Source organism: Lycorma delicatula, chromosome 5 (assembly GCF_047948215.1).
Source record: "Lycorma delicatula isolate Av1 chromosome 5, ASM4794821v1, whole genome shotgun sequence".
Lineage (NCBI taxonomy): Eukaryota > Metazoa > Arthropoda > Insecta > Hemiptera > Fulgoridae > Lycorma > Lycorma delicatula.
Genome location: NC_134459.1, coordinates 57,671,694 through 57,684,321, shown reverse-complemented (window position 1 = coordinate 57,684,321; position 12,628 = coordinate 57,671,694). Strand labels below are relative to the sequence as shown.

The 12,628-nt window shown below is 28.3% G+C and overlaps 1 protein-coding gene across 1 annotated transcript in view; it reads left to right on the top strand.

Moving 5' to 3' along the window:
- The first annotated feature begins 1,576 nt into the window (after window positions 1–1,576).
- alpha-Cat (catenin alpha) overlaps window positions 1,577–12,628 on the top strand; it is a 62,698-nt gene continuing 51,646 nt past the window's right edge. Inside the window, exons 1-6 of the mRNA XM_075366185.1 lie at window positions 1,577–1,658; window positions 3,412–3,540; window positions 5,075–5,264; window positions 6,357–6,523; window positions 6,841–7,050; window positions 10,829–11,008. Coding sequence (XP_075222300.1) covers window positions 3,439–3,540; window positions 5,075–5,264; window positions 6,357–6,523; window positions 6,841–7,050; window positions 10,829–11,008 — 849 coding nt within the window. The 5' untranslated portion in view covers window positions 1,577–1,658; window positions 3,412–3,438. The remainder of the gene's footprint in view (window positions 1,659–3,411; window positions 3,541–5,074; window positions 5,265–6,356; window positions 6,524–6,840; window positions 7,051–10,828; window positions 11,009–12,628) is intronic.

Below are 12,628 nucleotides of genomic sequence, written 5' to 3'. Positions count from 1 at the left end.
AATCAAAAGATTTTAGAGTGAAATAGCTTACAAAAAAATTTTAGATAACTGTTATTGACGTGTTGTGTATATCAAAGTTAGTAAATTTGGAAAGAAATATAGAAAAATAAAAATGTAACAGAAAACAAATATTAACAATAATAAAACTTATTACATAAGATGTTGTTGTATGTATTAACTTAATATAATTAAAAATTGACTCAAATTTAGCAATTTGAGTCAAATTGTCAAGCAGTTTAAAGAATCTATAACAAAAATTTAAACAACATAATCTGTACTTTTAAACAAACTTTTATTTACATAAAGTGCAAAGCATTTTTGCTACTAACCATAAATGAAATAAAAGTTGTGCTCATCTATGTCTGCCAGTTATAATGTCCATTACATAGTTCCTTAATCATAATCAAATATCTTGAATAATTAGAATTCAATTGTTAACATTTATCATGTCATTTAGAAAAATCAAATAACACTTGATGGGTGGAAGGAAAAAAATACAAATTTTACTTTTTTTATTACCTTTAACAATATTAATATTTACTTACCTTTACAGACATTAGTAAAACAGAAGTAACTAGAGTATTTTTTTTTTTTTTTATAAACACTACAATAATGTAATACAAATGTACTTGGGTTTTTTTTGGCAATGTTTTACTCATGTTCTGTACTGGTTAAAACTGGAGATTACAAAACTTAAGGTAGCTCATTTTTATTATAATATTTAAAAAACTAGATGAGTGTATTTAATAGTACAAGTTAGTTTAATAATTGTATATAAAGTCAAGTTACAATTATACATAAAGAAACAAAATTTTGAAAGAAATTTTATTTCCATGTAACTAGTACCTTATTTTGTTGCGTGTTCAGTTCATGTTACTACCTACATTAATATCAGCATAACATTAAAGTATTCAGCAACTGTAACAAATACCTACAATCACAGCACTGCTTTATTCATCCATTTTGTAAAAGTCAGTTTTGTACCTGAGTGTTTTTTACATCAAATAACAATTTAAGTTTACCTATATAAGTACATTTAACTGTATTACCTGATTAAGGTAACACAGTTAAATGCTGTGTTTTACTTTTTTATAGGAATTTTTAGTTCACGTATTTGGCAAGAAAATTGCATTAGCATTTCCAGAATATCCATGCGATATAAATTGGCGGTCAACAATTTGAGTAGATTTGATGCAATCCTTTTAAATATATTATCAATGTTGCCAACAGCTACTAGAAAGAACAAATGATTATCAGAAATTTTCAAAAACAAACAAGTAAGCGTGAATTTTTTAAGGTTAACACTTGTACATAAATTGACTGCATTGTTTTTATATGACATCTTTATAGATATACTGTATTAAATTTAAAAGGTTTAATATAGACAGGTTTATTTCTTCTAAATAAACTGTTTTATTTAGAATTTAAAAAAAGGTATAACTCTTATGGGGATTTTTCGGGTGAAAGCAATCCATCAGCGACTTATATAATCCTTTCTAGTCTTAATATATGTATGTATATTTATCGTTCAGACATGAAGATAAACTTTTTTATGAACACACCCGTGATTAAACGCCCCAGACATGACTCAGAGCAGACATGGTGGTTGATTCATGTACTGTTGTCGTCTGTGAATAATATTGACTTTTCTGTTTATTGTAAGTATTGTTCTTAAATTTACTGTTTGACTTTTTTTAATTACTTCAAAATTTGCTTTAATCTTTGAAGTGTTACGTAAGTTGATTGTTAATTTTTATCCGAAATCATTTTGGGAAGCTTTTTGTGTAAAATGATTTATCAGTTTTTCTTAATGATTCTGTAATGTAGTTGTCCACATTTGTACAATTCATTTCTTTTGTATCTTCCAATTGAATCAAACTATTTGCACATAAGCGTTTAGTTTTTCTCCCATTTTTTAGCAAGTCTAAATTTACAGTTATATTTGTTAATGTAGGTTACTTTTTGTTCAGTCGCCCCTATTCCCAGATAATTTACCGTATTTTGCTACTGTAAAATGAATGAGTTACAATTCTGTAGATAGAATCTGTTATTAATAACTTTTATTGGTCCCGTTTCTCTTTCAAGTAAGCAGTTTTTTTTTGTTGTAAAGAATCTCCTTGATAAATTTTCTATTATCTTATGTTCATTGCCTTGAACTTTGAAAAGTTACCTTCGTACAAATTTTATATAAAAATATTTTTTTCATGAAGTATCGTTATTCTGTCCATATTTTTAGCAGAATTTCCCCCGATTGATACTGTTTTTGACAGGTATGTAATTTAATTTTGATTTGGCTTCCTTTGAACAGTTTATCATCTTTTTGAGAATCCTTGGAATAATATAATTATCCGTATAATTTCAAGACATTGAATTGCAGCATTTACTGTTTATATTATTATGTGTTTTCTGGAGTTAGTCAACTTTTCCATTTAGCTCTATCTGTTGTGAAAGTAACTAAATATTTTTTAATGTCAATTTTGAATATTTTTTTATTTGATAATTAGGTTATGGATTTGCTTTTATGTTATCTCAGTTTATTACAAAAAGAACCAATCCTTGCAATATTGGCCCAATTTTTATTTAATTCACATTATGCAATTATCTTCTTGTCGAGATTATTGTACCTTTTTCTATAGAATGGGCAAGATAATTTTCATTAACTCAAATGTTTGATATTTTAGAACTTTCACCATTATATATTATGTATGATAATATCTAAATGTTGAATTTCTTCATATAGTTGCACGTTTTATTTTACAGAATAGTTGATAGCTATTTAAAATGTTGGTAACATTTATTTATAATCATGTTAATTGTTAATAAGTATAATAAATGTAGTACGTGAAACAAAAAGCTGTCTAGTTAATTTCTAACACAGGTAATATTATGCTACTTCACCACTGAATTAAATTTTTTTTATTAATGATAAGCTCCAAAATACTTTTGTATTTTTTAAAAACAAAGTTAAGGCTTATAGTTGCAATGTTATTTTGATAATTCATTTTCAACCTGTAGGTTTCAGAATTGCATACTGAATCATGTTTGTGCCACTATTGCTGGACTAAATGTTTACTTAATATTATATTTGCAAGCTTATTTTACTGCTGTAGGAAGTTTGTACACCACTGGGGTTGGTATGGAGAAAGAGTTCTTACTATCCTTCATGAATTCACTTTTATTGTAAAATATTGGTAAACATCTTAGGAATGAATACAAAAGACCCCAAAATATTTTTTTTTTTTAATTTGTCATTTTATTTATAAACACAAAAACTTATCCCGTTTATTATTTTTAGATAGAAATGATGGTGCACAGTGAATAAATATTCCAGTTTCTATTTATTTTTTTGCTGATAATTTTTTTTTTTTAATTACTAGGGTTTTTTTAAAAGATTTACCGAATTTGTTTTAGGATTGTTAAGAAAAAAATATCTGGAAGATGACAGATCATTTCACTCCGATCACCCTTAAGTGGGATCCAAAGAATCTAGAAATACGAACAATGTCTGTTGAGAAGACACTGGAACCATTAGTTATACAGGTAATTATTGTTATTATTTATTATTACTATTTGTTTTTTGTATTAAATTTTCTTTTCTTATGCTCCACAAAATAAAACTATAACCATTGTTGATAAGTTTAGAGCAATTCATTTGGTTATAATTGTTATTATTTTATTTTTTAATATTTCTTATTTACTCTGTTAATAAAGTTGCTTTTATTTATTTTTATAAAAGTTTATACTGTTTTTTTTATTTATTTTATTGTAATAAAATCACATTTTGTTGAATTATTACCCTCTTGGAACATTTCTTCATCCTTACTAACTTTTCTTCATACCTTATTAACAATATATTCTCTTATTTTCTAGTAAGGATTGTTTACTCTGTTATTTATTTTAACAGAAAAAAAATTGAATTGGTATTGAATTTAATCCTGTTTACAGGTTCATATGCATGTGTCACATTTCCTTTCAATATTTTATCATTTTTATTTCACTTATTGAAGAAGTTAACTTAAATCAATGAGCTGTGTTTTATACTCCTCATCATTTCTTCTTCCATGCTTTAAAAATTTGTAAATAACTAATGTCTTCTTACCTTATCAATTTGCTGTGCTATTATTACTTGAAAAATGTATCTTGAATTATGTTTTATGTAAACGCCAATGTTAAAATTTAATGTTTTATTTTACATAAGGCATTCATTCGGTTATTACACTTTTTTATTTTTCATTTATATGATATCCCAATTAATTAGATAATTTTACTTTGTAAATTTTGAAGTAAGAAATTCAGTTTAGTTGATTTTGTTAATTAATTGATTTTTAAGAAAGTCAGCTACTTATTTTACAAAAAGCTTACAAATATCCAATATTAAGATTTATCCTCACCGCATGATTTGTTAATTTTTTCTCTTGTATTAGCTACTAAGTTAATTATAATATTTATTTGATGACATAAGTATTACAATTAAATTCACCTGCATTCACCAAATATTGGTGTTGATTTGTTCACTGTCCAGATTTAATTTTCTATTTGCATCTGATGAACTATGATAACTAAGTTTGAATGAAATTTTTGTATGCATTGTACCACACATTATATTACCTATTTTCACATGTGAATTTACATATTCTTTTCTTTCTTCAAAAAATGTTTCTTATATCTTTTATTAAGAAGAAAACATATTATGTATCCTTGCTATTTCTAAGTAAAAAAAAATAAATCCAAACTGATTAATCCACGTTATGATAATTGATGTTTTAATATATGTAGTTAATCTCAAGTTGAGCTATCCTGAGATATTGTCATTGATTATGTCCTATCAACCGATAACATAATGTCATGTAGTCTTAAAGAACAGATACATACATTGTTTGATGGCAACACTATTTAACTAACATTTTATCTAGGGCAATGTTATTAATTTATGCAGTTGTATTAGTTTACCTGTTTTTTTCCAGTTTGCAAAAAATATGTTCTGTACATCTGTTTTTTGCCTTTGATAAAAAAATATCATTGTAAGATCAACACATATTATCATTGTCTCTCACCTTTTTAAAATAATTTTCAGGTCACCACTTTGGTTAATACTAAAGGTCCATCAAAAAAGAAAAAAGGACGATCAAAAAGAGCACATGTATTAGTTGCTGCTGTTGAAAAAGCAACAGAAAATTTTATTGAAAAAGGTGAATTGATAGCTTATGAAAATCCTGATATTAAACAAGAAATGCTTTCAGCTGTTGAGGAAGTACGTAAAACAGGTATGTTTACAGATTTATGAAAGGACATGTAGATGGTACATTTATGGTATTAAAACTTTTGTTTTCCTATTACTTAAATTTTATATGAGTGTTTGGTGAAATAATGTTAGTGTCATAACTGAAAAAAGTTTTTCCTCAAATAAAAATACATATTAGAATTTAATATTATAAATTAAATTTCTTTTATTTTTTGTGTATAAAACAGTGTAATAATAGATAGCGATCTGTATTTATCTTGAAAAAAGTTTTCTTATTTACTAGACATGCTCTCTACATACAATTATCATTAGGGTTATACATCAGTGGTTTCCTTATTGTTAAAATAGGTAGTGTGTGATATATCTGGTTGTCCAGTATGCATATAAGTTTTAAATAAATATACTTGAAAAAGGATTTCAAAAATAAAATGTTATGTAGTAGGACTTAGATTAATATAAAAATATTTGTAATAAAAATGTGTTGAATAAGGTTAGAAACTGAAACTACTGTCAATAAATCCGTTATTTCAGTCACCAAAATCTAACCGACACTGAGTGTTATTGAAATTATAGTAAATAATTATGTAAATTGTTGTATTACAATAATATAAATTATGTAAATTATAGCTAATAACAACAGTAATACAATTTGAAAATTTATATTAAAAAAAGTCCCAAGTGATGTATGTTATTTCCTCTTTACTTAAGGAAGAGGGATTTATCAAAATTTGGCTTGAATATATATCATATCTATTTTTTTAAATTTTCTACTTTTAAAGCTACAGTAGTGATGGCTGTCTATAAGAACAATTTCTTGGTATTTTATCAGATTTTATTCGAATAGTTAAAAATATTTTAGTTTCAGCTGAAAGGTATTTATGTTTTTCTTAATATTCCCTAATTAGTTTTTACTTTCAGTATCGGTGAAATTTAATTTTTAAAAATGGATGCTTTTTCTCATGTTTGTAATTTTATATTTTTGAGGACAGTGTCTTTTAAGAATCATTATCAAGTCTTTTTGCAAAATTGAAGTGAAATTTTTTTTTTTAATTAATTTTCCTGTATAAATTTTGTATTTTATGACTTTGTAACATATATAGGTGTGTTTTTGCAGGTGAAGCAATGAGTACGGCAGCTAGGGAATTTGCTGATGATCCATGTTCATCGATGAAACGTGGCAATATGGTACGTGCAGCTAGGAATCTTTTATCTGCTGTCACTCGTCTTTTAATATTGGCTGATATGGTCGATGTGCATCTGCTTCTTAAATCATTGAGAGTGGTATGTAAATAAAATTTATGTTGAAATCTCCTTCTTTTATTATGGCTAGTTTTAATATTTTATCGATGGATTAATTTTATGCATGTGAATTGTCGATTTCATTCATAACTGTCTGTATATTTTAAAAGTCTATAAGAAGCGATTCTAAACCATTTATGAATTAAAGTTGGACAATTTCTTTTGTCGATTATAACAAAATTCTAATTCCTACATTTCAAAATATTTTTATGTTATTATTTTAACTTACTGTACCATATATTTTGTATTATTGGTAGCGTGGGTATATATAATTATGATTTTGTTTACTGAATTTTCAGGTTGAGGATGATTTAGAGAAGGTAAAGAATGCTTCAAGTCAAGGTGAACTAATTGATAATATTAAATTATTCGGGCGTAACGCAAGTGAACTGATGACACAGGCTGCAAAACGCCAACAAGAACTTAAAGATCCACAGTTACGTGATGATTTGGCTGCTGCTAGGGCTGTGCTGAAGAAACATTCAACAATGTTACTTACTGCTTCGAAGGTTATTACAATTTTCATTTCTTATTTGTTAATAGTAGATAAGAAGTATCATTAGTTATATTTATTGTGATATTATAGGGGACCCTAGATGTACATACTTGTGAATTTATCTTTTTTTATACAAACATGTCATTCGTACATAAAACTTTGCTGCATTGCAACAATAGCCTGAACTTGCCCAAATTATAAAAAAATATGTTGTGAAATAGCTTGATTCAAAATGTAAAAACAACTTAGTTACATATGTAATGTCTGCAGATGTTCTGACAAAAATTAGTATATTGCTTATATCTACAAATGTAACCTACAATCCACAGTTACCTACAGTCTATGTTTCGCTACAATACTTACATGTTTCCAAGAAAAATACATTCTTGGGATGGATACTGGTACATACAAGTTAAACCCTAAATGGCAGCACAGTGTTGGGCAAACCAATTTACCTTGTCACCTGGAAAGGACTTGTAAAGATGGTTAGTGGACCATAATAACTGATAATTTTATTAAAACCAATGACGTAAGTGGTTTAAACAGTAATTTAAAAAATTCATATTAAACAGATAAGAATTTCTTCACAAAGTTATCTTTTTTTTTAAGATTATGGTCATATACTTCTAAGGTCATTAGCCTTAAGATTATCTAAAATTTCTTTTAGTTATAGGAAAGAATAAAACCAGTGATAAGGAGTTATAATCTTTGATAGAAGCAATCAGTAGGAAGGAAAAGTTATTGATTACTTTGTATTATTTTATTACTAGTAGATCTTATAAGTTTACGTCCTCAGAGTCTCTAAAGTCACTTTGCATTCTTATATCAGAAATATGTAAATTTAAAATTTAAGAAATTAAGGTTGTAAAAATTAAAATATAATATAATGCCAGATAAAAGCATTACAACAATACAATGTTGTATTCATTTATATTACAGTAGAATTGCATTGCGATATAAAATTATAAAAAATCATAAGTTACTATAACAGTAAAATTTTTTTCCTATGCTTTTGTAATGCTGTAATGGGTACCATGATTCGAAGTTAAGAAAATTTTGACATATCTTCGCATTTCACAGACCCCAAAACTACAGTCAGCTCAAAAGTGTATGTGTATATTTATATACGTATATATATATATATATTTATTTACTTCACTTTCTTGTGGACATGATAACGCTGTAATTTTGCGCCTATCACTTTCAAATTTATTTCTTAAAAATAGCTCGACCCAAAATCTCAGTGGAGTTCATTAACGGCCAAAATCGAACCGTGAGGGGCTTTTTTGAAAAAGCAAAATATCACTGTAACTTTCTTATTAAGTAAAACATTGAATTCATTTTGAAGTTGCTACTATTCTTTGGGTAAGAACCTAAAACTTATCTAAGTAAATTTTTTTTGATATCGCTAACCATTGGCCCACGGGGTTGAAAAAAAAGTGGTTTCGATGACAAAAAGAATCATACCTCCCTTAATAGGCACAGTATTGAATCGTTTTAAAGTGGTTATTAGTCCTCCAAACATTACCTAAAACTTTAGTGAAATAATTTTTTTATATCACAACCCTTACGACAAGGGATGACTAAAATGTTGCTGGATTCGTTAGATGAGGGGATTTGTAGTATGCTAAACATGTGAAATTTTTCTTCACATGCAACCATTGTATTGAGTTAATTTAATTAAAATTTTTCTTCACTTCAAGGTGGAAATCTTTTTTATCCTCTACGTAGCACTGGTGAAATCTACCTCCACCTTCCAGCATGCCGAAAAGGATTTTTTTAACCCTCCAATCTACATTTCATTATCACTAAATTATGGTCGCTATATGCGCTTCTGGAGTTGCTTTGCAGTCGACAAGTTTATTTCTAAATCTTTGCATTAACCATAATATAATCTGTCTGATACTTTGCAGTATTACGCCCGGCTTTTTAAATCTGTATATTTTTTTATTATAATTTTTAAATTGGGTGTTGGCAATTACTAAATTATACTTCATGCAAAACTTAATAAGTTAGTCCCCTGTTTCATTACTTTTGCCCAGCTCGTATTCACCCACAATATTTCCTTCCTTGCTTTTTCTGATACTTGCATTCCAGTTTCCAACTACTATTAAATTTTAATCCCCTTTTATGTGTAACCACTTCATCAATTTCTTCATATACACACTACCTCATCATTATCATAGGCAGTTGTAGGCATATGGATTTGATTTTATTCCAATTACAATGATTTTATTGCTTAGCTTTTTGAAATACTTTACTCTCTTCTCTATATTCTTGTTCATTGCAAAACCTACTCCTGCCTGCCCTTTATTTGGCACTGAGATAATTACTCTAAAATCACCTGACCAAAAGTCATTTTTCTCTTCCCACCAAACCTTGCTAATTCCTACAACATCTACTTTTAACTTACCCATTTTCCTCATTAAATTTTCTAACCTACCAACCTTTTTTAGACATTCCACGCTCCCACTCGTAGAATGTAATTTTTTTAATTTTCTGGTGACCCCTTCATTAGTAGTCCCCACCTGGAGATCCGAACAGAGAACTAGTTTATCTCCGGAATATTTTACCAAGGAAGGCGCCTCCATCTTTGTTACATGAAAACACGCATAGCTACATTTTTTGGGGAAAAAACAGCTGTAGTTTTCAGCTGCGCAGTACTCAGAAGATTGAGTGATGTTGATATGGCCGTTTAAGTCCTGACCTACGCCCTTAACAACTACTGAAAGAGCTGCTGCCATCTATCAGAAATCATTCCTTAATCTGGCTCTCAACAGATATCTCTCCAATACGGCAGCACCTTCGGTCCAGTTACTCTGTATCGCTGAGCACTCAAGCCCCTTTACCATCTTGACATATCTTGAAAAATAGACTTAAAATTGCTTCTTTTTTTAATTTTATAACTATTATATTTAATGTCTTAAGATACATCTTTATAAGATTGTTATAAAATTTTATAACAGACTATTTTTAAAAGACTTTTAGATGTTTAGATAAATGAATGAAATATTCCCAGCACTTTCTGGAAATAAAACTCGCAACTTAATAAAAGCCCTCAACTCTACACTGTTGAGCAAGCAAATTTTGTTTTTGAGCAATTATTGTACTGAAGTAATGTTACACATTCACTACATTGCTGGGTAGCGAGCCTGCAGCTAATTTTATTAATTTCATACTCATGTTTGTTTAGCGCTATGTGGTGCTCCTTGTTACTAGTATGTTTTCTTTTATTTCACTGTATTGTAGATTACTGTGGTTTTAAGTTTTATTTTTATAATTACCAATTCCTTTTCTTGTGTTAGACATTGTTTTTAAGAGTAGTTTTCTAATAAACTGTATAAATTTTGAATTAGTCAAATTGTCTGATGATTTTTGACAGTGTGAGAGAGGACTGAACTATCAAATCTTTAGTTGGTTTATAATCGAAATATTTTATTACATTTGTAAATTTCGTTTCTGCTCGTAATGTATAAATAAATTAATATTTTCTCTACAGTTTACAAAAATTCATTGAAAACTAGAGTTTGCTTTAACAAAAAATAATTAGGATTTTTTGTGTAAAATAAGCAAATGCGTAATTTGGATATAGCTATAGAATTTAGCATAAAATGAGGAGTCTAATAAACAGTTGGTTAAAAAAAGTGCCCATTATACAAATCTCTGTATAGAGAAAGGTATAACTACTCATTATTAAGTTAATTCAGTTACTATATATATTTAACTTGATTTAGTTCATTGTTTTAATATTTAGTTAAAATCAGTTTATAGGCTTTTTTTTTTTTTTTTAGGTGTACGTGCGTCATCCAGAGTTAGCAGCAGCTAAAGCAAACAGAGACTATGTATTTAAACAAGTGTGTGAAGCAGTTAATACTATTAGTGATGTAGCACAAGGAAAGGGACCTGGTGTGCCTCAAAATCCTTATGATTCTGGCCCTGGTGAACTGGCTGCAGCTCTTGATGACTTTGATGTAAGATATTCTTATTTTATCTCTATTAAAATATTTACTAATTAGTGCCCTATCATTTCTATATTTGTTCATATACCGTTTGTTTATTGCTAAGAGCAATATTAAATTAATTTACTTTTAATGTGGTTCTTGTTCAATACTCATTAGCATTAATATCGGCAGGTTGTGCGCGCGCCAAACACTCCCCACCATAGGATCTCAGTTCATACACACATATGCTTTCTCACACACAGGCTGTTTAAAACAGTAAACAGTGTTTTGCTCACTGTGTAATTTCTGTAAATTCATAGCATAATAATTGAATGCATATCATAGAATAAAATAATCTAATCTAAATAACATAATCATCATCTTTGTAATAATAATTTTCAATATTTATTTTTCTACTGACCGAAAATAATTGTTGAATTAGGAACTTTTTTGTATAGTTTTGGCTGTACTATAAAATTATTCCATTTAAGTTATCGATAAGTATTACTGTAGGCATGATTATATGTAGGATTACAAAAGAAGTACATAATTTTTTTTTTTTCATAGCATGAATGATAAATCAACATCCTGGAAAGTAGTTATGATAAGAAAATATTAATCAACCTTTATTTCTTATAGGCCTATTCTAGAAATAATTCATATAAAATAAGAAGGCTAAATAACTTATAAATTTAGTAATTTCTTAACCTTGCCAAAACAGTTTTCTTTTATATCAGGAAATTTTGATGTAAATCTTTGGAACTGCACTGTTGATCACTCACACTTATTTACTGAAAGAAGGCAGTTACATAAATATCCATGTAAATTTATATCTCTTGAAAAATGTGAATGTTAATGATGTACAAAAAGCACTGCATGTTAAAAAATGAAAAAATTAAACATACTCTTAAATTGACCATAAAATATGTAGATTTAGTTTATTTTACAACCGTAAAATAAAAAAAGTAAGTTACTCTGACGAATCGTCAGGTTCACTAAACTGTCTTCATCACAGAGCTTTTTATTAAAACACTTCATTATTTCTTTTCACACCCTTCTTTGACAAAATTGTCTTCCTGAAGTTTTTCAACATGACTAACACACCTAACCCAGTAGTCGGTGATTACATGTTCAATAGCGTTATTCAGTAACACTTTAACAACTTTTATTTTAAAAGTATTATTTCTGTCAGCATCATCTCTTTAATCTGGGCCCACACAAGTTCAATTGGGTTAAATTGGCAGTGGAATGGTTGAGGGTATACTACAGGGTGATATTTTAGTCCTGTTACCCAATTGTTAATGTCTGGTAATTTTTTTTGTAAGAAAGGGAAATTTTATTTTGTGACGCGAAGTTGGTAATGCCAACCGGTATAGATACGGCAGTGTGAGTTGATTCTCCTTGAGCTGTGTCAACTTTTGTGCCATTTCCGGTCGTGTTACAAACAGAATGTCTTTTACCATAGAACGAGTTTTCATTCTTGAACAATATTTTGCTACGAAATCGTACGCGAATGTAAAAGAATCATTTCAAATTAAATTTGTTGGTATTCCTCCACCAGAAAAAAATGTCAATTTCTAGGATTGCAAACTGATTTTGAGAGACAGGTAGTGTTTGCAACAGAAAACGTGGTCGACCAACTCGCTTGAC